The sequence below is a fragment of the Bombus terrestris genome, chromosome 9 (genome assembly GCF_910591885.1).
Source record: "Bombus terrestris chromosome 9, iyBomTerr1.2, whole genome shotgun sequence".
NCBI classification, from domain to species: domain Eukaryota; kingdom Metazoa; phylum Arthropoda; class Insecta; order Hymenoptera; family Apidae; genus Bombus; species Bombus terrestris.
In genome coordinates this window covers 9,594,773-9,619,648 of record NC_063277.1, presented here as the reverse complement: position 1 = coordinate 9,619,648, position 24,876 = coordinate 9,594,773, and the positions used below count along the sequence as shown (strand labels likewise).

General features: G+C 33.1%; 1 protein-coding gene across 1 annotated transcript in view; it reads left to right on the top strand.

Annotated features, from left to right (window-relative positions):
• LOC100645202 overlaps positions 1-24,876 on the top strand; it is a 204,384-nt gene that overhangs the window by 84,772 nt on the left and 94,736 nt on the right. The window contains exon 2 of the mRNA XM_003397572.4: positions 18,003-18,211. Coding sequence (XP_003397620.1) covers positions 18,003-18,211 — 209 coding nt within the window. The remainder of the gene's footprint in view (positions 1-18,002; positions 18,212-24,876) is intronic.

Below are 24,876 nucleotides of genomic sequence, written 5' to 3'. Positions count from 1 at the left end.
CCTGTGTCACTGTATTGAGAGCTTCCATTTTTAAATTTCCATGTTGACATAATTTTAATTAATAGAGATGATTAGAAGAAAACTTTTAGATCAAAATAACTTTCGCTAATTTTATTGCACGAAAGAATTGCACGATATCAAAGATACTTCTAATCTTTCATTGTTATAATTGTGTAAATCTATTACATTAATATCATAATGTTCCTAAAGATATTTCAATGAATCCGCATATATCTTCTTAGTAGTTCGATATATATTAAGATAATTATTATTGAATAGGTAATTTTATATAAGTGTAATTTCTCTGTAATCGTTCATAATATTAAACGATATTAAATTTTTTTACTATATGTGTTACTCAGCTTCAACCTGTCAATATTTCTTCCACTTTCAATTTCAATTTATACATACGTGTGTACATTTACACCTTTTGAATTTAACAGAAACAAGCTTTATCCAATCTGGACTAACCTTCGCGTTCAAGTAGGGTTCAAGTGTTTTATTAAAGACATCATCCTTACAGGATGATTTTATCATAAATCAAATCTGTAAATGCGACGTATGTGTGAGTCATTCGATACAAATTTTCTTAGCACAAATTATTTCTGTCTACATACATACATACATATACATATATATATACATTCTGCAATAGCATATCTTACACTGACGCAACCGAGCCTCGCCGCATTAAAAGGTACCAATGCTTAAGGGTTTCATTTACGAGCTCCGATTTCTTCCACTGTACCAGAAGCAGTTGCCAACATTAGACGGCGGTTTACTTCAACGACGAAGAATCCGCCAGGCTGGCATTTTTCCTCCACTTCCGACTTTTCCCGTTTGTCCCCTTAATTGAGTTTTTTTCAAAGAGCTGTATATCAAGACGCGTGCTGTCTACGTATCTGCAGTACAAGCAGCAGAAACTAGAGGATAACGAGAGTGCTGCAAAGAAACGGGCCGCTAGTAAATTATCGCGCTTCTAATCTCAAGTATATTTCGTTGCGGAGGTGGCAACCTTGCCGACGAAACATTTCTCGAGTTTACTGGCGGTAGAAGAAGCGAGTCGCTTGCCAGCAAGAATCTCGTGAATTGCGTGGCTTCTTCTTCTTTTTTATTTTTTATTTTTTTTTATTTTTTTATTTCTTTTTTATCGACGCTTGACAGGCGAAATAAATGTAACGAGGTGGTGAGTTTAAGTAACCTTCCTCTGGACGATGCCACCGGATGCTTACGCGACGTCGTTGAAAAAGATTTTATGGTACTCCCATCGCCGTGTATTCGTTTTTATTCGTTTTGTTACGGCACCCCGCGTTCAATCCATTAAGGACCAAAATTTGCACCGACGTAACGTTTCATTTACGTCTTCTCTCGTTATTAATTAATTGAGGTTATCGAAATTTCGTCCCTTAAGGTTGTAGTTATAAAAGAGAAACCCAAAGATTTGCTTAATAAAAGAAAATCTTCTAGAATTCGAACGCTTATAAACACCTATTATAACTAGTCATGAATATATCATATATATTGTATGAGACGTTTTGACATTTCATTAACGCTGTAATGAGATACGACTGTCGTGATTACATTAATCAAATGGAGTCCAGATTTTTATGTGTACTTGACAGCAAGCACGAACATTCTCTTTCTATGAATATTATAAAGGATAATTTAACATCTATTGTTCAAACTTGTAACTTTATCTCGAGCTGTCATTTATTCATATTTATTTTCGAATAGAAATACAAGTCCCAGATTGATTAATTACACGTTCCTGTACTCGAAACTCTATCGCTCATGAACAATTTATCGACCGTTTGTTAATGTATCTAGTTAATCCCTGTCGAATCACCTGTAATATATAACTTCGTCCAGATATGATCGCGTCGATTCCGCGCAAATAGCCAGTTATGGATGCGTACAATCGTTAAACATGGAAACAGCCAGTATCCAAATGTCGGAGTTCTCGTGTAATCTTAATAATTCATCGATTTCGACGATAAACGGTGTCAGAGCGCGAAATCGTTCATCATGTTTTCACGGTTTACGTTCGAACCTTTTTCCTTTTTTTTTTTTTTTTTTTGGTCCTTGTACCCGTAAAAAGAATCAACTTGAAGCAGAACGAATTTAAATGGTCGCTAATTCTATTGTTCCTACAACATCATGACTCGTGTAATTTAAATCAAGGCTAATTAGCTGGCTGGGAAAGTCTCGTGAGACGCGTACTAACCTCGTTCGTACTGATAGGATTTTGGAAGGTTGGATTTATATTAGAGTATTATAAGTCGATTATGGGAATTAGGAGTTTATACCTGTTATTCATATACTTATGGATACTACATTGTTCAATCCCATTAATCGCTTACAGTGTTTGTAAAGCGTTAGATAACATTGAGCGAGAAATTAACATTTCATACTTTAAAGCATTTTCCTTAGAAGTTCTTGATGAGTACACCTGCATTAGTCTCATTAAGATCTTCCATTAATTACCTTGCTCTACGCGTTTCACGTTACACAAACTTAATTTTTGCGCGTTGAAGTACACGTATAAAGGTTAAGTGTCGAGGAAAGAAGACGTAGTTGAGCCAAAACCTTGGAAGTTTCGATAAGACTCCCGATGGGGCTGAAAGTTTGGCCAAACTGACATAATAAGTTTTGATTAAGTATCACGAAGGAGTTCCCTGTTCATCAACAAAAGGGCTGTCTCTTGCCAATGGATCTCTATGTCAACGCTGGCGACGTTCCTTTACTAACATCGATGCACGGTTCATCAACGTTCTTCTAAGAGGTTTCTTGTCGATTCGCAATGTTTTCGAAGAACGCCTACGAAGGGTCAAAATGACGATTCAAGTATGTTGAAAAAATGATGGTATATCGTGCGGAACGAGAAATTATTTGTATGTTACGCTCGAGGAATATAAATTGCCCATTTTGTAAAGAGAGGAGAAGACTCGTGTCTGCATTTTTGTAATATAAGCTGGAATATTTTCCACATCATTTTTTATCGATGGAACAATATATCTGGATAGATTACTTTTTTTATTACTTACCTCTGTCATAAGTTTTGTCACAAATACTTAGGTATACGGGATGATAAAATGCAGAGTTCTTTCTAATGTTGATTAAACGGCAGAAAGTTATCAGTGAAGTCGGTCTCTTAGAAATATAGGACGATAAAAAGGGCAAAATTACACAGTCTCCAATGATCGATGAATTTCATCAGCAACAACGTAATTTTTTTCTGCAATATCCCTCTTAATTTCATTAAATTGGTTATAAATACATTATACATCACTGTACACTATATACGTCATGAATTTACGGAATTAGATTCAAGGATTTATAAAACCAAGAATGTTAAAATTGAAAATGTAGAAGTATGTGACAAAGTGGATATGTAACGACTATTTTCATCAAATTAAATTTGGCATAAAAATAGGCAATTGAATATAATGTAACAGAAGACATAGAATAACATTGAAAATTGTCATTATTCTTATTTATTAAGACTGTGTTGATATACGTTGCAAAGTGTCAGCTACGGGTCTTTTACTTTCGTGCCCCAATAAATGGAAATTTATCGTAGGAAATACCTTCGCCTATACTGTTGAAGTTGAATATGAAACGTTCTTCAATAAAGATAAACGAATCGGTCTTTATCAATAATACCTTGAAAACGTCTGACAAGCTTGACTACGAAACTTTTACAGGAAACAAACACCAGATGAACACGAATGAAAGAAATCGAGTAGAACTTATAAAAAAATTTCGCGACATATGCGAAATGTCCCATAAATTATCAATTGATAACAAAATTTGTAGATACCAAATTTCATGATCAAAATACATTTTATTAATTTCTGTCAATTTTTGCGGTTCTGAATTTTAACTGAGATTTTTTAATTTTTTTGCTTGATTAGATGATATGTGGGAAACTCTGACAGTTTCTTCTTTTAATCAATTTTTTCTGACGGTAGAATATAAGAAATGAAATTATATATTATTTTCTTAAATTTATTTCAAGGGAAAAGGAGACGTAGCTTTTATTGTTTCTAGGTCTTGAAATTTGTACAGCTCTTTCACTCCAGCTCTTCAATGTACATAGCTCAAGTCAAAATTTTCGTCAGAAGTTAGATGATCTCGAGTTTCTTTCTGCATTTAATAGCAATCGATGTATCCTAAATTCGCAAAGTTCTTTCAACCTGAAACTATTCCGAAAGTTAAGGCTTCTCGAGTTTCCAAGTTGAAAATAGGAAGAACATCTCCGTCTTTGTGTGACACATTTGTACAAAGAATATGCAAATTTCGGAAGAAAATACCAAAACAGATCTCTTGACTTCTGTTTTTCCCTACTTTCCCTTAAGGAAAGGAAAGTACTTGGAATATACAACAGATCAATTTTCAAGATATCTGATTTCTGCTTTAAAGTCCGGTGAAACTGAAATTTCCAAAGATTTGCATTTTTCAGTGGAGCTACTATATCGAAATTTGTTAAATTCAGTTTTCGAAATTGTAGATTTTGAGCGGTTTTTAAAAGTCTTTCGTCTTGTAGAGCAACTTTTCCCATATCAATTATTACAGCCAAGTGGAAATTGTGTACTTGGAAATAAAAGCTTACTTTTATTGTAACAAACATAAAAAATGATCTCTTTTGTACGTACAGAAATTTGTATGGTTATTGTATTGTAAGTTGGTAAAACATTGCTTAATACATATTCTCGGCACGTCTTTGATATTACAAAGCACGAATTTTAGTTTTCATATTTCGCCCCTTCGCTGGCGCAGTTTCCATTACGCGTTCCTTTGCAAAGCCTGAAGAAAAGCACCGTAAATGAATTTTCAATCTCAAAGTCATTTTAAAATCGTTAAACGAGTCCTCGAAAGAATGCTTGCGTTTAGTTTGAGCTCTTCTGTACAACTTCGAAGTAAAAACAAAGCAACAAAGTCAACGATAAAATAATTATACTTCTCCAACAATGTAGTTTTTTTTTATTATTTCCATTGCAATTAATTTCTTCCATTTTCTTCGTCTCTTCCGAATTGTCCTTTCCGAAGCGTCCTTTTCCAAAATATATAAAATCTTCAACCGACAAATCATCTTTTTGGAGTTTCTTCAAGAAAGTATGTGTTTAATCGAAATAATTTCTATAAATCAATGAATTTTTTTAAAAATTAGAATGTTTCATATAAGACACGTGATATATTCATAAAAAGTATCCACAAGCGATCGAACACTTTCGCGACCCATTCTTCATCCTGCCGGATAGAAATTCTTTATGTTCTATTTGTAATTATGGTTACAAGTTGCCATAATGAAGATCTCCATAGCGTAACGGTGCACGATCGGTGATTTTCCTTTCTCGTAAATCACGAAAACTTATCGAGTTTTGTGCGCGAACCAGCCCGCAACCATTGTCATCGTGTTTCGCCACGGTAGTTATTCTGATTATTAATTAGTTGGTTCATCGACGAAAGACTGAACGGAGAGTGACTTTTTATCGAGCACACTCGCTAATGAAAACTCATTGTCGCGAATGTTTTCGCCGACAATAGACGATCTCGTCGCTTTGAAAATAATTTTTCCACCAGACTGTAACCTGCAGCCTGAACCCCAGAAACTTTCAGCGATGTTGAAAGTTGGCCAGGTTTTTCCGAAAGAATCGAGGAAAATAGCGCGAACGCTCTTCCACATGCAAATGTGGAAATGTACGACGAAATGAAACGAGAATGAGAAGGGAAATTGCAACGCTCTCTGTTCCAACTAATCTGATGCCATAAGTAATCTTACGAGTAACATTAACTTCTCTTGGATATACGTACCGGCTTCTTTACGCCGTCGCGAAATCAGTTTCAGCGATGGAGGCTGCGAGTTCTATCGCGTTGCTATATTACAAGATCCTGGAAATAAGATAGCGAGAATACTTCGCAAAGTTTAATATTAATGCATGATTATACCTTGATATAATCGTCGATTCTCTGCATGATTCCTACGTACAAGAGACAATTTTGTACGAACGTTTGCAGCGAATGAAATGGAGTATATTTGCAGATATGCGGGAATGGAATAGGTATGCATGTGGAGTAGATTGGTTTAGAAGAGCAGTCTTGGACTATAACATTTTGGACTGAATTGAAATTAATTGTTAGTCTACATGCAGTGGTTGGCTTAATTTCATCTGAAGTGGAGGTGGAATATTTTTGATGAAATTTCTATCTAAACATTAATTTGAAATATTTATCACTTTATTTATTATTATAATTGCTTAGTTTCCTACTAGTTCCAGTGTAACTTATGTTAGCGATAGACAGGGTTTATTTTAAATATGGTGAAGATTAAAATGTATTGCGATATATGTTGATTTTTAATCAGATTTATGTTAGACGAAAAAAAATGATTAAACGACAATATTTTCTATTATAAATTTGTTTAAATGAACACTACTTTTTATAGTATAAGTATTTCGATACGCTAAGTGTCTTAATTACAATGAAATATTCTATATATGACAATTATCTATATGTATATCCTTTCTATACAGTTACATATGATTATTTGCATATTTGCAAGCTGATTGATTAATTTTGTTTCCTCTATGAATTGTAACGCATCACAGGTTTGTTCATGCTTTTATTATATCCCAACATATACATAGAAACTATCCACTATTTCTACCTCATCATACACGTACAGTATAAAAAATCTACAGAACTTTTAAATCTCGTAAAATCAATACCACGATCCATGTAGCTTTATCATGGTCGAAAAATTGCAAACATTCCACGTGCTAAAAGAACGTCGTGTTTCAACAATGTCCAATGGTACGGTTGTACGCTTACTTTGAGAGGATATACCTGAAAGAAGAATGTCCTAATTTTTCGCATGGTCAATTTTAAACGGGCGTTAACAGACCGCGCGTTGCCGCATCGACGTTAATGGCTCGCAAAAGAAGAGGAAACAGGCCGCTATCGTCACTTATCAGTGGTTCAGATTCAATTGGCACTCGTTTTGCGAGAAACGATATTATCCCCTTTGCAGTACGTGTTCCGCATTCTCGAAAAGCAATAAAGCGATACCGTGTTACCGGATCGAAAGGGAAAAAGAAACTGAGCGGAATGTGGGAACCCTATACATTTTTCACTATAGCCGGTGCATCGTTAACGTTCATTAAACTTGAATTCCGCTGGTCTGGAGACACATGTGCGTACCGCAGCTGAGAGATAGTTATGCTCTTTGTGCTCCTTTTTTGCATTTAAGTGGCCTTCGTCGAGCTAGGGAAAGGAATGTTTCATTGAGAAACTCCCGGTTCCGGACGCTGCTTCTGTCACCTTGATAAAGAGCATACGTCGTAGACGTTTGTTTCCGCACGTTCGAGCATCCGACTAGAATGATGGTACGTAGAAGAATCGCGATAGGGGAATTCGTACAACACGATTCGGATACGTGCGGTTGTCTGGTGAAATTGTAAACTGGATTCGATTGAAATATACATGTAAGTGAGTGAGTGTTAAGTTCATTGAGCATTCAGTTTTTTGTGTTCTTTAAAAGGAATCCATCATTTTAAATGAATATTTTTTTTTTATTCTTCGATTATGAAACATATAGAGAAAGAATTTTCTTTGTGGCGATTAAAATGTTCACGAAAAGATAATTTTGCGGTATATTATGTTTATGTTCTCTATCAATTTTTGAAAGGCTGTAACTGAATGATTCAGTGGAGTGATTTATTCGGAATTAATTCAAATAAATATAAATAAATTTAATTTGCCTCGTAACGAAAAAGAGATTTCATATGAATCGTATGTATCGAATATTAAACTGAATTAGATAGTCCTTCTGTGTTCTGTAAGGCAAAAAATAAATCGTTTTAACGTATTTAGACCGCCAGAATTATTGTCCGTGCCGCTTTTCTCTCACTGTACATTTTATATCGAGTCATTGGCGAAGTAATGAGTTTTTCGGTTTTCGTGCAATTACGCTATTTTCCGGAATTTTAGATGTCCGAACGACCAGTCGACCGTCACTACATTTTCATTTGCCTATCCATGTGTTACTCTCATATACACACCTGTTTCCAGTTCGTTTTATCTCGTATTTTTTTCCTATTTTTAACCGCTCCCTTTCACACTCGTTTTTCTATTTTTTATTTTAATGCACTTTTTCAGTCTATTTTCAACGTCGATATCAATAAGAGAGCCCTGTTCACTTGTAGATAAAATCTCAATGTAAATTTACTTTTCAACTTCGTCTATATATCAAAACGGTATCGTGGAAACGCTGTTCCTTTCGTATTAAATATCTCTGTTATAATAAAAGAAACGTTTAAATGTGTTTTCAGGAGCTTTTAAAACGTTGAAATCATTTAAACATAACATTTCTTTAATGAAACGAGAAAATAAGGAAGAAATTTGAACTTTGTAATCTTTTTTTGCATTCTGATTCTCTGTTTGAAGTTCCCATTTGGCATATTTTTTTCTTAAGTCTTCGGCAACATAGTAGTTAAAAAGAAACGGAAACTAGAGCGATATATATCTTAAAAAGAAACTTTTCTTTATACTTTTTTCTATGCTTTTAAAATGGTATAAGTTTAAACCGTAGGGAAGCTTTTCAGTTGCGGGTAATTAGAAGATAGTATTGCATGTTTTCTCGTTAGAAAGAAACGCAATGTAAAACTGTTTTACCGCTAATAACATTAAAACTACTTTAGGAACGTATTATGTACGCTATTTTTTGGTTTTAGACGTAAATAATGTAGTTTTAACGTAGTTGAATCTAAAGAATGAATAAATAAGGTATAAAATTTTCAATGAAGTAATGAACTAGAATTAAATTGAATTCAGTAAAATAGAATATAGGAAATTGTTTCATCTTTCAGATGAATTATTTATTTTCTAAAATTAATAAATGAAATGGCTATCTTACGCGTATATGATTTTTTTCGTCCTACCATCTACACGGTTCTGTTTCAGAAGTTCCATCGTACTGATGCTTTTTGTTCATCTCTGTAATCCTATCAGGTTCAGAAGATCGTACTGCGCTTTAATCTCACTGTCACTGCAGTCCGTTTTAAAGATCATGGCATTCTTCTGAAGAAAATATAAAATAAATTCCCGGCACTGGTAGATCTTCTAAAATGTTGATCGTTGTTTCATTATTCTGTCTCGTATATTTAGGTATGGCCGTAAATGACTTAAATGTTTATTGTAAAGTAGTAAACTTTTTAGTATTTTTTATTATCATTCAAATATAGATTTCACGATATAATATTGCACATTATGATTAGAATATTTAAGCAAATAATTAATAGACAATACCTGTTCTCCATTTAAATTATGCATATACATTAATGCACATAAATGTGTATATTACTTAATTATCAATTGTCTGATATGTACTATATATTAAATCAAGTTTTAAATATACAAGAAATTTATATATCTTTTAGCATTTATAACGAACATATACGACTATCGTTTCAGTATCTATTCGATTTGGTATGCACAAGCGCAAAGGAACAGCTCTACACGATACTTCGAGAAATTTAATCCCTGTCACAGGAAAAATCCAAACCGATCCAATCTGTTTGCATTCAATGTGGTACGAAGAGATTTTCTTATAATATCGAGTTCTCTAAATACAAATGTAAATTCTACATCGAATCCTCTCGATGAGAACTGTCAGCCGCTAAGGAACCCCTTGTCTTAGAACCCCTTTATCCATTATCATCTTGCATTATCGGTTAAGAGCGATTGTAAATACTACCAGTCTTTTTTTTTTTATTGAAACTGAGCTTCAGAAGCGATATTTTTACAAAAACCGTGCGTAGTTATGCAATTTTATATTTTTATTGACACAATTAAAGGAATGCAATTTGAAATAAAAGCTCATTTTACATATTAAGTATTATAACAGCAGACTGCGATTATTTAAGATATTAAGGGATATTTAAAAGTACAAATATACACTATTATATATAACAATGTGCGCATAATACACCACAGTTTAGCTTGAGTCTCAGTTTTAGTTTTAGTCAGGAAAATGTGAATACAAACATTTGTAGTATACACATTAGGTGCATCACTTTAGATATTTTATACATATATTTTTGTATATTTCGAAACATTTGGTATATTCTTTCATAAATACACAATCCTTTACAGTTCATACATTACGTATAAAATAAGCTAATAATTATATAAAACGCCATTCATAGGCCAAAGCAGTTAAACATAGTGCTCGTAATATAATTTCATCAATTTCTTTTACTTTCTGTTCTGTGAAGTTAGCCGATTTAACAAATAGCTAGCTCGTTTCTTCTTACGTATTACGCTTCTATTCGTAACGCGATCAACGCAACACAACCGAAGGTTCAAACTTTCCCCATCCAATCTGACACTTGCGCAGGGTGCTAAAACTCTACTACGTGTACAGAAGTTTTCTTTCGAAACAATATGATACATCTTGCCGTATAAAAAACTGTCGTCTGTTTTGTTGGCGATTATGGAATCGTCGGGTGGAGTCGGCGAGTTCTTCAGCGCGGAAACGTGTACACGTGAAAAATCGTGATGGCGTCGCGGCACGGCCATTGTTGGCCCGTTTCGATCGAACCGCCAAACTTCCCGTAATAACTCAAGGAATTCGTTAACTTGTCCCTTGTGCGCCAGTGTTTGTGACATACACGAAAAACCGTGCTTTTTCAACATGTGCTAGCCAATATGGGGCCACGATGCTAAATCTGTTTGTTACTTCCGCTTGATTCACTGCGACTAGCGTCGCGCCAGTCTCAAAGTCGAAAGTTCAGTCCTGTGGAACGACAATAAGCCGCTCGTATAGTATCGAATTCCTCTGGGTACGATCGAATCTTCCACTCGTACTTCCGGTTTCTATCTGTGGACCGGCAGATAGAGAAGATTTTTTTTTGCGAAATTGCAGCTAGGAAAACCGACGTTCATCGTGCTCAGCGTTGCGCTTGTTTTGTGCTTTGGTTGAAGCGTACTAATACGCTTGATACATCCCTGCGATGGAAAATGGCCGGCAGAAAGAAGATTATCTTTTCATCTTTTTGCCGAGAAGTAAAATCTATAATTTATGGACGGATTGTTAGTAAGTTTCTGTTAGTTTTGCTTGCCTTCTGTATGATTTTGTATTTCTAAAAGAATAAGTAGTAAAAAGTATAAATAGACTAGCTATTCGTGTAAATATTTTAGCGTCCGGAAACGATGTTAGTTAGGTAAGTTGATAACTAATAATTGTTTATACAATTTTATGATACCTCTCTATAATGTTATAAATACGTGTTAAAAGATAGCAAAAAAATTAATCAAATGTAAATTTTAATTAGCAAATTCTAACTTGAAGACATTTTAAGTTTAAGAAAGTTGTGAGAGATTAATGTCCTTCCTAATAGAGTGATTTAAAATTTACAGATGCAGATAAGGAATTTTAACTTTGGTGAAAGAATGTTTTATTCTCTAAATGCAATAATGCAATGTATCGTAATAATTTACTTTCCACATTTTATATAATTTTGCATTTGTGCACATTTTTGTATTCCATTACATTGATATTTGCCATAAACGCATAAATATACACAGTGTAATAATCACTATAACTAAACAATATCGACACATCGCCTATTTGAGAGCTCGGTTCTATTAAACCACTTTATTATTCATTATTTATATTAACATTTTGATATTAATATCATACGTATATATAGGATTAATTCTAGTAATATCACCCTTGATTGCTATTAATATCACAGGTAAAAGCTGAATATCCGTAAACATACAATTTTATCCCACAAAATTCAATTAATTCTATCACTTTGAATAGCACCATAGAACTTCTTTAATCCGAATATGGACAAAATGACAGTTGAATCGAAATTCAAAGTCTTTTAACTTTTCGACAGAAACACCACGCCACACGAATATTTCCATAATCGACATTGTTTTATTCGAAAGAGACGAGATGTTTCCAGGTTCGACATAAAGAAACGAACGTTTTCAACGTGTTACAACCTAATAAAACGTGGCTTGTGGCGTGGTGTATACGCGCGTTTATTTACGACATCAGGTGCATGCAGACTTGTAAAATATATCGTGGAGGAAGAAAACCAGGCAATATTCTTCTCTGGCTGTTTCCCCGGAAGGAATTTTGCAATTCTGATTATAGTTTGGAGCTTGGTGTGCCGTTTAATTTGCGTAAACCATGTTCGCGGTTGTATGGTCGTTGTAAACCGATGGTCGACCACGCCAGCGTGAACAACCTGTGATAAAAAAAGAAAAGAATAAAAGCTGTAATTGATCGATTTGTTCCATGGCAGGGCTTTCGGATTGGATGAAAATGTCAGAAATGAACTGTTGGCCTGGTCGACGTAAAATTTATCGCGCATGAAACGTCGAATAGCCATTCTGCACGCTGAAAATTTAGATAAGACTGGAAATTGCGTGATTTTAATTATCTCAGTTAAAAGCAGTCAGCTTCCATAAACCTATCCGACCAAATGGAAGAATACAGCCTCGTTATTGGCGTCCAATCCGGATTTTTAAATGTGAAATAGAATGAAAACGTATGACAAATATTTATCTAGTAGAAAATAATTGCGCATTCTCATTCTATGAAACGATTGTGGACTATAAAGGCGAAATAGATATGTAGTTGATTGATATTTAAAATAAGGACAATTAAAGCAATTGATATCATGTGCGAAAAGTATGGGTTATAAGTTCGTATCGGTGGCTAAGGTATAATATAATAGGTGCATTTATATTGGGATTTACTTTCAAAGTAATTTGAATTCGATAGACCTTCTAACTATTTATAAAGAGCTGTCACACAATAAGGATTAATAAATTATGTAGAATAGCCTGTAAATTGTAGTATCGTTGTATAAAATATAATTCTTCATTATAATTTTTCAGGCAAGATTTTATTTTTTTTAAGACAATCAAGAGATATATGTAGAAGGTCCATAAAGTTATTACTTACAAATTAATATAGAATTGGGGTATTTTTAAAAAGAAATCTCTACTTAAAAAGATCTTATTCTTCCTTTTTCGCTATTGACAGTATTTAATATTAATGTTCGTATATAATTCGTTGAAAGATAAATCCTTTCAGTAAGCGAGCGATTTTATGTTAGTTATGTTAAACAATATTAACTCAGCGAATAAAAATTGTTTACAATGCAGTAGAGAAGTGAAAAAGAACACGCAGAGGCAAAGCTAACTGGATTCTACAATTCTGATAGCGGTCTTTCGCGGTCAGGAATTGAAGCTTAGTTTGCTGAGTGCGCGTTCGCAGGTGCACTGTTCGCTGGAAATATCAGAATGAAATGGTAAATAGAAGTCTTTGTCCGTTAGAGAAACACTGGAACTTCGACAAAGAGAGAGGTAACCGTGTTTTCGGCAACTACTATTAACGAATGTGAATCCTACGACTGAATTTGTTTAACTATTCTCGAATTCAGAAAAGAAAAATAGTCTCTAATAGTTTGTTCGTTTACGATACACTACTATTGCAAAACTGATTGAGAAAAATGTGAATATATTTATTGTATTACACAATTAATTTTGTTATATATGAAAGACTCTGTGTTTTTAATTTTGTATTCCATATGTGAACAAATCGTCTTTTCTCTCCGTTTTAGCTCAATAAATTATTGAAATTGTTAAGAAGATTTACTATACTCTTATATCTAATAGTTACATGTGTGAAAGTATCAGATATTTCTGACACTCTTATGTGATATAGGCTTTCAAAGACACTCCTACAAATCACATCACAGTAATTGTCTGACTAAACAGTCTAAATCTCCTTTGAAGAATCTGATACTTTTACTTGTACGACATGTGACTAAAGATCGACCAAATTTTTTCAACAACTTCAAGAACTATTGTACTCATTGCATTTTATCGAATGTCATTGTACGTACTGTTAGTTATCATGTTTTATTAAAACCAGAATAGTAAATGATAAAAATTAAGAATACTCAAATCACTAAAATTAGGAACGCTAAGAATGATAATATATCTGAATTTAACATAATTTGTAGTAAATTTTAAAGCTAAAAACACAGAATTTTATTTACATTCCAAAAAAATTAATTTGTATAAGTTCAACTGATACAATATTCTTATAGAAATTACAAACTTATTTTACCGAAATTTGCAAGAATCGTACTATGTACATATATATGCATACCTATCGATATCTCACATTGTGGTCTGCAAATAGATTCGGTTTCCGAGCTATCTTTTTATGCATCGAATAAGCCAGCAAAAAAAAAGAAAAAAAAAGGAAAAAAGAAACCAGGAGAAAGCAAACGAAGATTGAGAACATCGCAATCCTCAAAAGCAGTCTCCAGAAACTTTCAACATACGCCATGTAGGTACCTGTCTACATTTCCTAGAATTCCTTTCAGTTTGAAATGAAAGGAGAAAATGCTCCTCCAACTTCGCAGCTTTTGGCTTTTGTGCGCAAAGAATTTTCATTTATTTTCCCTATACTAGCTGCGGCAAATGTCGCTAGGCACTAACGTCGATGAAACTGCGTGAACGTTAATCGTTGGACAATTTCTAAAAGATGTTACTTCATATCTGTTTCTACTGTCCCTACGAAACACGTTTCAGAGTCTGTACATTTTTTTTCTCAATAAAACTTAATGGAAATTTCTGAATCTAATAAAATGTTAAATGATAAGCATTAGTATCGATGAAATCTCGACAAAAGAAATCTCGAAAATCTAGGAAATTGATTATCATTTGGAATAAAATTTTAATTTATCAGAAATTGCATTTCATATATGCTTGTACATGAAATATGTAGAAACTTCCAAGCGATATGCTACCTCTGTAATAGTAATTATGAATTTCTAATTGTGTGGCGTCCCTTATTCTGCTCTCGTAGGATGTATATTTCCTCTTCTAAAAGATTTTTTCAGAAAAATTGTAATTGGTGCTTATAAGAGCGTAGAGTATAAAGGAAAACCACGTTCCCTTGACTTTTATATTTTTCTTTGCTTATAATTACATAATAATTCTAATCAGAATTACCTGGAACGAAATGGCAATCTATGGTTCTCATATTATTATCATACACACATCTAGCTTTTCATTATTACATAAGTCTTAATCCTTTTAATCTTAAATATTCTATAACACAGAATTATTTCTATCTCGATTAATATACAATCACAATGTAATTAACAAATAATATAAAGTAACTGAAACGTTTAATTTTCTACATTATTTTTCTGTTCTGAAAATGTGCATACACGAAGTAAATGTTAATTACATACTCTCTCATTAGTATGTGTGATATGAGAAGACACAGAGTCGAATCTGATGAAAAATATTTCTTCAAAAACGTAGAATATTATAGCTGTGTACCTACTTACTGTTCGTTGATCACTCTCAACAAATTAAATATTATAAAAGAAAGAAAAGAAGAAATATAAGGTGAAATATTTGATAATGCTGTATGAATAACATCGAAATTTAATCTGTCAATTTAACTGCCACGTCATTTTATTCGTAACAATACGTGATCTCGCGTAAGAGAATTTCGATGGTGGAAAAATTAAAACGAATCTGCCATAAAAAGCTGATTCTCTGGTTCATAATTCCACTTTTTAGTTTGATTATACACGAAATACACTTTTCATACCTTTAAAGTTGTCGAAGTCTCTATAACACCAGGCGCGTTAGTATTTATTTGTTGACGTGTAATCGAATGACACAAAATCGATGAAATATTTTGCGGCGCGATTGCAGCAGTGCGCAGTTTACATTATATATCACATATTGAGGCCACCATGAGTACTGGGAATGCATTTTACAAAACATTTTCGAATTACACTTGATAGCTCGTAGACGATAAAACTTATATTTTCGCGTTAACTTTTACAACAGTCGTATACTAGGATAGCGGTACAAATTGTTTCTACAAGCGTTAACATTCCGTTCTATAAAATCATAAAAAATATCAAATCTAAACTACCGGAAAATTAATAACGACATGGGTAACAAATATAGACAATTTAAAAACTCATGAAAATGTATTCTTCGTGTCGAATTCGGTGTTGGGAGCTTGTAATAAAAACAGTAGGAGAGTGGACTAAAGTTTATTTTAGTTACGTTAGAAAACTTTTATTCTACGTCGAGAAAGAAATTTCAACTTTTATAGTGTTTCATTCTAGTCACGTGATCAACAGAGAAGAGCATCGAGTTTTCCATTTGGAACTTTTTGTAAAAAGAAGCTTTTTCGATTTCCTACCAACGTTTCTCATAAATTATTGCTGAGTGAATGTAACTTGAGAGTGGTAGTTGGCTAAAAGACAATTCTGTGTGATTGACGTGATAAAAATATTCTATACTATTTTACTATTTTACCAGTAGAAAGTTTCGTTGTTGTAGCTGTATGAATTCTAACTTACGTAAAGTATGACACACAGGCACGTATCTTCAAAACTTTATATTAAGCCTATGATGGAATTGGTATATATAGTCAGTATAGTATAAAATTCAATGTGTCATGTCACTGCTATACTATTAAAAAAAACATAAAACGATTTTTGGAAGTAAGAAGCTGTACAAAATGTTCTATAAAACTACCAGACTAATTTGTTTGAAAAATCACTAATTCATAATTTTTCACAGATTCAAGATAGTGTACATCTAGCAATTTTAACGATGGTCCATAAAATGTACTTTTTCCTTGCATTATATATTTTTGCATATACCTTTTATCTAATAACCGTTCTTCGATCGTTCGCAAAGCAAACATAAGCACGAGGCAACAACATGCACCAGTTAATCCCTGAGGTAGGTCGTGTCGGTGTCCCCTTTTCCGTGGCGAAAGCACACAGGGCTTGATTTCCGTGGAAAACATAATGCGGCCAGCTAAAATATCAGTTGGATGTTTTTCACGTTTCCTGAGGGGTAAAACCAGCCCACAGAGTTTCGTCCCTATTCGCGAGGGCTCGAGCGACGTCTACCTACTTCCGTGTAGCCGGCAGCTAGCACGTAATAAGAGGTCTCATCCTGCAGAGACATCAAGAAGCAAGCAAAAGCTCGATTCTGTTTTAATATGAATGACGTATACAGTTCAATTCCTCGGGGCTTTAATAGGTCGAATCGTCGATAATCCGAGTGAACGGAACGTCAGCGAAAAAATACAGAAAGGAAAGAGGTATATATGTGTGTTTGAGAAAGAGAAGAAGCCTGGTGAAAAAGATGATGAGGGGAAGAAAGGAAGTGGTACATTGACTCACGGAACTGTTGGACACTTAATATGGAAAATTTTTATATGCATGTCTTACATGTTATGTAAAACTTGTTGAAATATTGTTAACATTCTAACAAAACATTTCTTGTGATTATATATGTACATATACATATATTAATTAAATTTGAAACCAGTTTGAAAATGTATATAGAAATGGCAGGATATTTACTATAAACGTACTCATATATTTAGTAAAAATGTAGTATAGAGCAAAAGTAACCACTTTAAGTACATAATAATTAGTAAAGGTGATTGCTCTAATTATTGAGGTTCATTAATATATTGGATAAATGACTATTTAAACACTTTTCTGATCTCTAGGAAATACGTAGTGAATATCGAATATAATATATTATAAATTATAACATAAGATGTGTTCACAAGTGTTCGAATATATTCGTAAGCTTGTGTACGTTGATCGTAAGAGTGCGTAGCTCAAGCGATGGGGTGGATGACAGGAAAAACGTGAAGAAAAATTGTATGCTTCTGTCTGAATGTGTTTGTATGTACATATGTATAGTATGTTGATGTAGATGTGTACGGTTGAGATAGAGGAAGACAGAATGGGTTAGGCGGAGGAAGCGAGAGGAATTGTCATTCGGTAGAATTGCAATTTCTCGCTGACGCGTGCTGTGCAACCTCCGGCGCGAGGAGTAAAAGCGGACTAATGATGCACACTAGACTTAATGCTCCGTTCCTGTTCTCATTTCCCACAAAGGTGCGAGCTGCCTGCGGGATGTCAGCCTAGAAGTAGTTCCGGAGGTAGTGCAACGTGGTCAGAAGGTGATTCTGCGCTGCCATTACGATCTCGAGGAGGCTCCTCTTTACTCCCTCAAGTGGTACCGTGGCAGGCACGAGTTCTACCGTTACACACCAAGCGAGGAACCGGCTACCAAAGTCTTCAACATTACCGGGATTTACGTTGACGTAAGTGTCAATACACTTTTCTTTCTCTTCTTTCTCTGCCTTTTACGTGTAAGCGCGTATCATACCGTGGAAGTAGGATATTTCCTCGAGAGCAATTCATGGACAGAGATAATAGAATCTGGATTAGTTAAAACTATAGTATAGTATTTTTTATAAATAAAAAGTATTTTGGATCTTTTATAATAATTATATCTGTTGTCGATAAGAAAATTCTGTATATATTTCTTATAGTATGAAGAAATTTATTGATAGTACAGATATTAATTTCACAATTTGAAGACTGCAATCAAGACAAATTATTTTATATACAGTAGCGTTATGATGTAATATTATATCATAGTAGAATTTCAGAATTTATTTCGTTGTTTAAAAGAATAATAAACATGATGGTCTATGTGAACAAACTTTTTTAATTAATCAACTTTGGCAGATTTAGTAGCATTTCAAGTCATTTATGCAATTTATTTATGAACTTATTTCTTTGATTACTCTTTTCCTTAAAAATTATGATTTCTATTGTATCGAACAGCATTATATTCTTTCACAATATTGCTTCGATCGTGAAGTGAGAACAATCGTGTGCAATAATTTGAATCAATTAACCATTTAATTGCTGGTGAAAGTATCGGTTGCACATGTTTAAGAGAATAAATCCAAACAATTAAAAGATTAATGCACCTATTCAACTACTATGCATTTTACATGTAGAAGACCATTAAATAATTGGATTATTAATATTTATGAATTTCTATCACTATTATCCAGTAACTTTAAACATCTGTGAAGAGTTGAATGAGATGAATAAATAGAATATTAATATGCAAATACAGTTATTACTGTAACTATGGAATGAGAATTTCACATGTAAAAGTATTAGAAACGTGTAGAAGTCCAGATTAAACAATTTAATAATGTACGATGGGTTTTTAATGAAATTGAAATATTACTTCCTACCAGAAACGTTTATCTAGTTTGAATATTTCATCCACCCCCTAAACTTTCAGTTCAATTTTATAACTCGAAAACTAAAAGTTTTCTCTGCGTTTCACGATAGAATGAATGTCTTACGTAGCCTGTCCTAATGAAATTTGGATATATTTATTCGAGGAAATTACAATATTAGAAATTGAAACGCGCAGAAAAATTGAGGTAAAGACGTTGAAAGTTTCAAAGGAATATTTTACTGGAAATTTGAATTTTTACTATTACACGAAATATATATTGACATCTTTATTTTGATCAAAATTTGTAGCACACGATATGTTTCGTTAAGTACTTCCTTCAAGCGTGGAGAAGTCAACACTTGTAATGGATGGTTCGTGTAGGAGTTTACAAATATGTAAAATTTCAAGAAAATCATTTTTGGATAAAGCAGAGATTATTTCATTTCGACTCTATTTAAGGTAGTAACAAACTAAAACTAAAACTAACGCGATTCGAACCACCTAAAAACATAGTACACAAAGATTTACGCTCGACTAAAAACACCAGACAACCCAATCCTTATTATTCAAATAAACGAAGTAAAAGCAAATTAACGAATTTTCGATAAAACTTATCGCAAGGGACACTCGACGCGAAAGGATTTGACTAAAATAAGCGAATCAACGTGGAAAGCAATGCATTGTTTGCGATGCAATTTAGAAAGGCGACGTTCGTGCCCGCATCAATCGTCGGAACAACAAACAACGATGAATGTCAAGCAGAATTAGCATTCCGGATGGCCAGGGACGATCCAAATATGCGGTTTTATCACATGATGCCGGGCGACGCTCGTTAACAGCATCCTTGACCGCTGTAATCTCCGTAAAACAGGTCGCTTTTATCATCGTTCGAACATTTCCGCGCGAATCTCCCGCGTTTCCGTGCCGCATAGGTTTCCAGAAGAACCGCTATGTGTGCACGCGTTTACGCAATTGAAAACAAGCTCGTCTAGCCTAGGTTATTCTCTGTTCCATGTTTTGCCCATTGAATGAACAATCAATTGAATTTAGACCATTATTTTTTATCTTTCTATGTACAATAATAGTAACTTATTATTCTTAGTAAATCTATGATTTGAGCTTTTCGAAAGTCGTACTAATCAACTCCACTATTTTCATTACATAGAAATATCCGATTAATATTCAATTCTCAAGAAACAAGTGATTTTCTTTCTTAAGTTTATTGATCGCAAAAAGACGATATAAATAATAGTAAACTCTGAGATAGACTTAAAAAAAGAACGAAAGTAGATCACTAAACTTCTCGAATATTTGTGTTTTGAATATATTGAATAGAAATATTTTACGGATATCTTATGTTATAGTGAATCGTAATGAAATTCGACTATTGCTTATAATAATGTAGGCAATCAAGGACAGTTTGTGTGTGTGTGTGATATGAGCCGCTTATTTGTCAAATCGGTTAGCTCCATAAAATAATATATCGACAAAATTGATGCAATTATAAAGACATAGTGTCAATGAAGTATCCTAAACTTCAATATTATTCTAGTACTATATTCAAGTATTATATTGGCAGAAAATTTCAAAAAGTGGAGGGAAGCATTTTAGTTTATAAACGGCTCATATTATAGCTAAAAGAATAAATCCTAATACGAAGCCCAGGGAGTATAGAAGCACCACTTTTTCGTTTATCGTTATAACGCGTCTGTATTTATCCTTAGTTACCCGCTAACCGACAGTAATGTGCAATGGTTGCGTCACGTGTCGGTAAAAGCTCGTCGACACCGAACGAAAAACATTGTTCAATGCGAAAGAAATATCGTTAGGTTCTATCGTTCGATACACTCTGCCATGAAATATCGTTCATGTTAACGGTATCATCGAATTTTCACCTTGTTATACACTGTATCGTCGCAACGAATGGTTTTGTTTTCTCGTTTTTTCTTCCTTTTTTTTTTTGTAGGTGGATAACCATTTTTCTCTTTTGCAAAGGTCCGAGCGTTGATATAACAAGCGATGTGTGGTCTATTGTTTTTGTATATTTGTTTGTTCGAGTTCTTTCTTTTTTATAGAGCCACATAGTGGATCCGTATGGTTCTGGAAAAATTGTTTTTTACATGTTTTAAATGTATCGTGACTGCGACTGGAAGCGAAGTTTTGCCAGTGAACGCTCATTTCGCGTTACTGGCTGCATCGTGCACTGAGATAGCTTTATAGAAGATTTGTTTCAATATTTGTAGAAAGGAAGGATTACTTTTTGAGAATGATGTGACTGTAAGCCGTAAGGTATTATGTTACTGGCAATAACCTATTACATCGTTTTGTGTATCACATTGTTGGTTTTCATAAAAGAGTGACAGAAAATCAGTTGCAAGTAAAATATTATTTAACGATGAAAACATTCTTTTCTTTGACAATTTAGTCAATAACTAGAACTACGATAAATTTAATGAAATAACAGAACATTTTGTCATAACATGGAACACTAGTTTTTAGTATAAGTAGAAATCACGATAGAGATCTGTGGATAGTAAAGACGTGATATTAATAATATACATATTGTTTTAGAAAAACAAAGATATATAATTAGATGCATAAGAAATTGTACTTGTACTGTAAGTATACTATAATCATATTTTAATAGAAAAAGTAAACAATTAATTACAAATTTTCGTAACTATGACAAAGTATACAAATTTTGTTCAAGATTATTCAAATTACCCAAATTCGAAAAAAGTAAATTGAAACAAGTGACTTGAGGAACGTAAGTGTGAATAAGCGTAGAAACTTGAAAGCGTATTTCGTGTCAAGTAAATTTAGTAAATAACATATTCTCTCTTTCTTAATTTTGTCCATCTTAAACCAAAGATTCCGTCTGTTCCAATATAAAGAACTATCTTAAGAATTTTTATCAGAATTTATCTTACAAAATTCCTTCGGAAATTCTTCAAGCAAAATCGGATCACAAGAAAATGATTATACATATTCGATCGCTAATAACAGCTTAATAACATCGAGAAGAAGCACGAAACTGTGTAATGAACAGTTTTTCCGTAGCATCTGTCGCGTGCATTCTAACGCACACAAATCAACAAGGAGATGGTGGAAAAAGCTGTGCTCTTTCTTCGGATTCATTTCTTTCGTCCTCGTTAAAAGCCACCTTCCCGTCCCTTCCTCTTTTAACCGCTGTCTCCTTCACTCTACGGCATGTCTTCTTGCTTCGTTATTTAAATTCCGCTAATTATGCATATTTTGCCTTTGCCCATTTCCAATGAAACGATCCTCCGCCACTTTTCCCTAGGGGATGCTTCAGCCCCGCCTTCGTTGCTATCTTGCTCCTGGTGTCTCGGCTTTCGCGCGCGTTTCATCGAGTCAATTTACTCGAGTGCGGGGTAATTCCTGATAAGATGACGATTTTCTCGAGTGTTGCCTCTTCACGCTGCCCGATCACCAGAGGAACATTTAATAAGAAAAAAAGAACTCGTGCTTTTGGCGCGTTACGGTCTTTGACGAACATTTACCTTTTTCTCTTTGTATTTATAAGGGAGCACGACGAATATTTAACTCCCGACTCTTTTACCACTACTGACAACATTTTCTGCCATCTTTTTATTTCACTGTCATTATGTGATAGTTAGACAGTGAATTTTTATACAAATTCGTATTTTTATGGAGGCAACTACATGACAGATTTCTTAAATGAAATTGTTTCTCTTCTGATTGTTTAAGCACAGAGATGTTTTTACAAACACGTATAAAGAAAGTTAAATATGCTAAATATATTAAATGTTTGACGATGATGTAAAAATTCAATAAAGTACAAAGTTATAGTACGAGCATAAAATATTCTTATGAGCATACGATATTTATATATGTACAGTATTTTATATATACACGTGATGTTAATTATATAACATTGAATAATCTTGCATTAGATGGAATCTTACGATTGTCATTTATAAATTTAAATATAGATGTTTTATTCTTATACATAGAAATGTTATCAAGGAGTTGATGTATTTCACAGTAGCTGTAAAGGGGAAATATCTAATGATTTGAGATGTGATAGATGTCTCTAGAGGTAACAAATTCGAAGGGTATATCTGGATGTTTGAGATATGTAGAGCAGTGATATCGATTATTACGCTATTGGGGAAAAATATGTGAAATCGTTGTCATGAAATTTTATATTCGGAAATGAAATATGTAAGATGCATTTTGCGTTGGAAATGATATTGTTCGATTTTAGGTAACATATATAAAGCCCGAGTATTACGGTAATAGTATATTTTTGTAAAAGCTCCTTACTCTAGCGAATACAAAAGATTATGTTGTACAAAAGTTATGTTGTGTTTATATATATATATATATATATATATATATATATATATATATATATATATATATATATATATATATATATATATATATATATGTAACATAAATTAGTAACATATAATTGTTTTTCGTAATTATTCTACAATTTACAAAGACATTGTTTCTTCCTACGGAATATTTTTCATCGAAAAAAGAGTCTGTAATATTATATTTTTAAGATTCCTCTAATATTAACTTAGATTTTTAGATTATATGTAGGTAGGTATAAAATTTGTATAGATCTTTTGTGTGGAAGCAAAATTACTACTTAGGATTTCCGCATCATTTTTGTACACTACTTTTTACTTTAACATCAATTAGTATAAATAAACAATGTTCAACCATCTTCGGGTCACGCGTTTAACCTTATCAGATTGAATCATAGAGTAGTAGCATCTAATAATCAATTTATATTGCTTGAAAGCTTGTCACGTTCTCTATACACTCGTGAACGTTTTTCTCATTTTTGCAATATTAGTGAAAAAGCTTTCAGCTTCGATTTATTATACAAAGGAATATACATACAGCGTGTTGTTAATAGGTAACTTGTGATTTTAATTGACTAAAACACGTTGTGCTATTATATTACGTTAAATGTAATTTTAGAAAATTAAAATTGAGGTTTGGACAACACCGCAATAATTTTTAATCTCATAGAATAGAATAAATATAGAATAAACGGTATTGCACAAAAAAACAACAATAGCATTAAGAAACTAATAATAGAATAATTGTTCTCCGATTAAGTAACGTCATCAAAACTGTTAATTCGGCACGCAAATTGCAACGAGCAAATTGAATTCTCATTGAGCTTGTGGTTCGCTTTAAATAATACGCTTTTGTTTGAGAATTCCAATCATCCAATAACGGCAACCGTTTCGAGGTATAATCATTAATACTAATTTATGTATTAATAGTCAGTGAATACGTGCTTATTCGTACAGGAATTTCGCCAGCAAAAAATCGTTCTGAATAAATTTGTACGTGTAATAACGATTTATATGATTTTATCTCATTGACAGTTTGTACAACAGTACGTTATTACTGCAACAATAGAGAAATTTGTAAAACCGGATTAACGTAATATTAACAATATCTATACTCCAGGCTTAGTTGCTAATTGATATTAATAACGTGAAATGCTATTGTCTCTTCGTTTATTGTCATTAATTATACATAAATCTAAAAACAAATACCATTTTAAATATGACAAACAAAATTAGTCCGATACAATTTTAATTACTTGAACAAAAATTTTCGTTCTGAAAATTTGAATTATGTTCGAAATTCTTCATTATCACTAATACTTATAGCTAAAACTGTTTTCATACATAATTCATA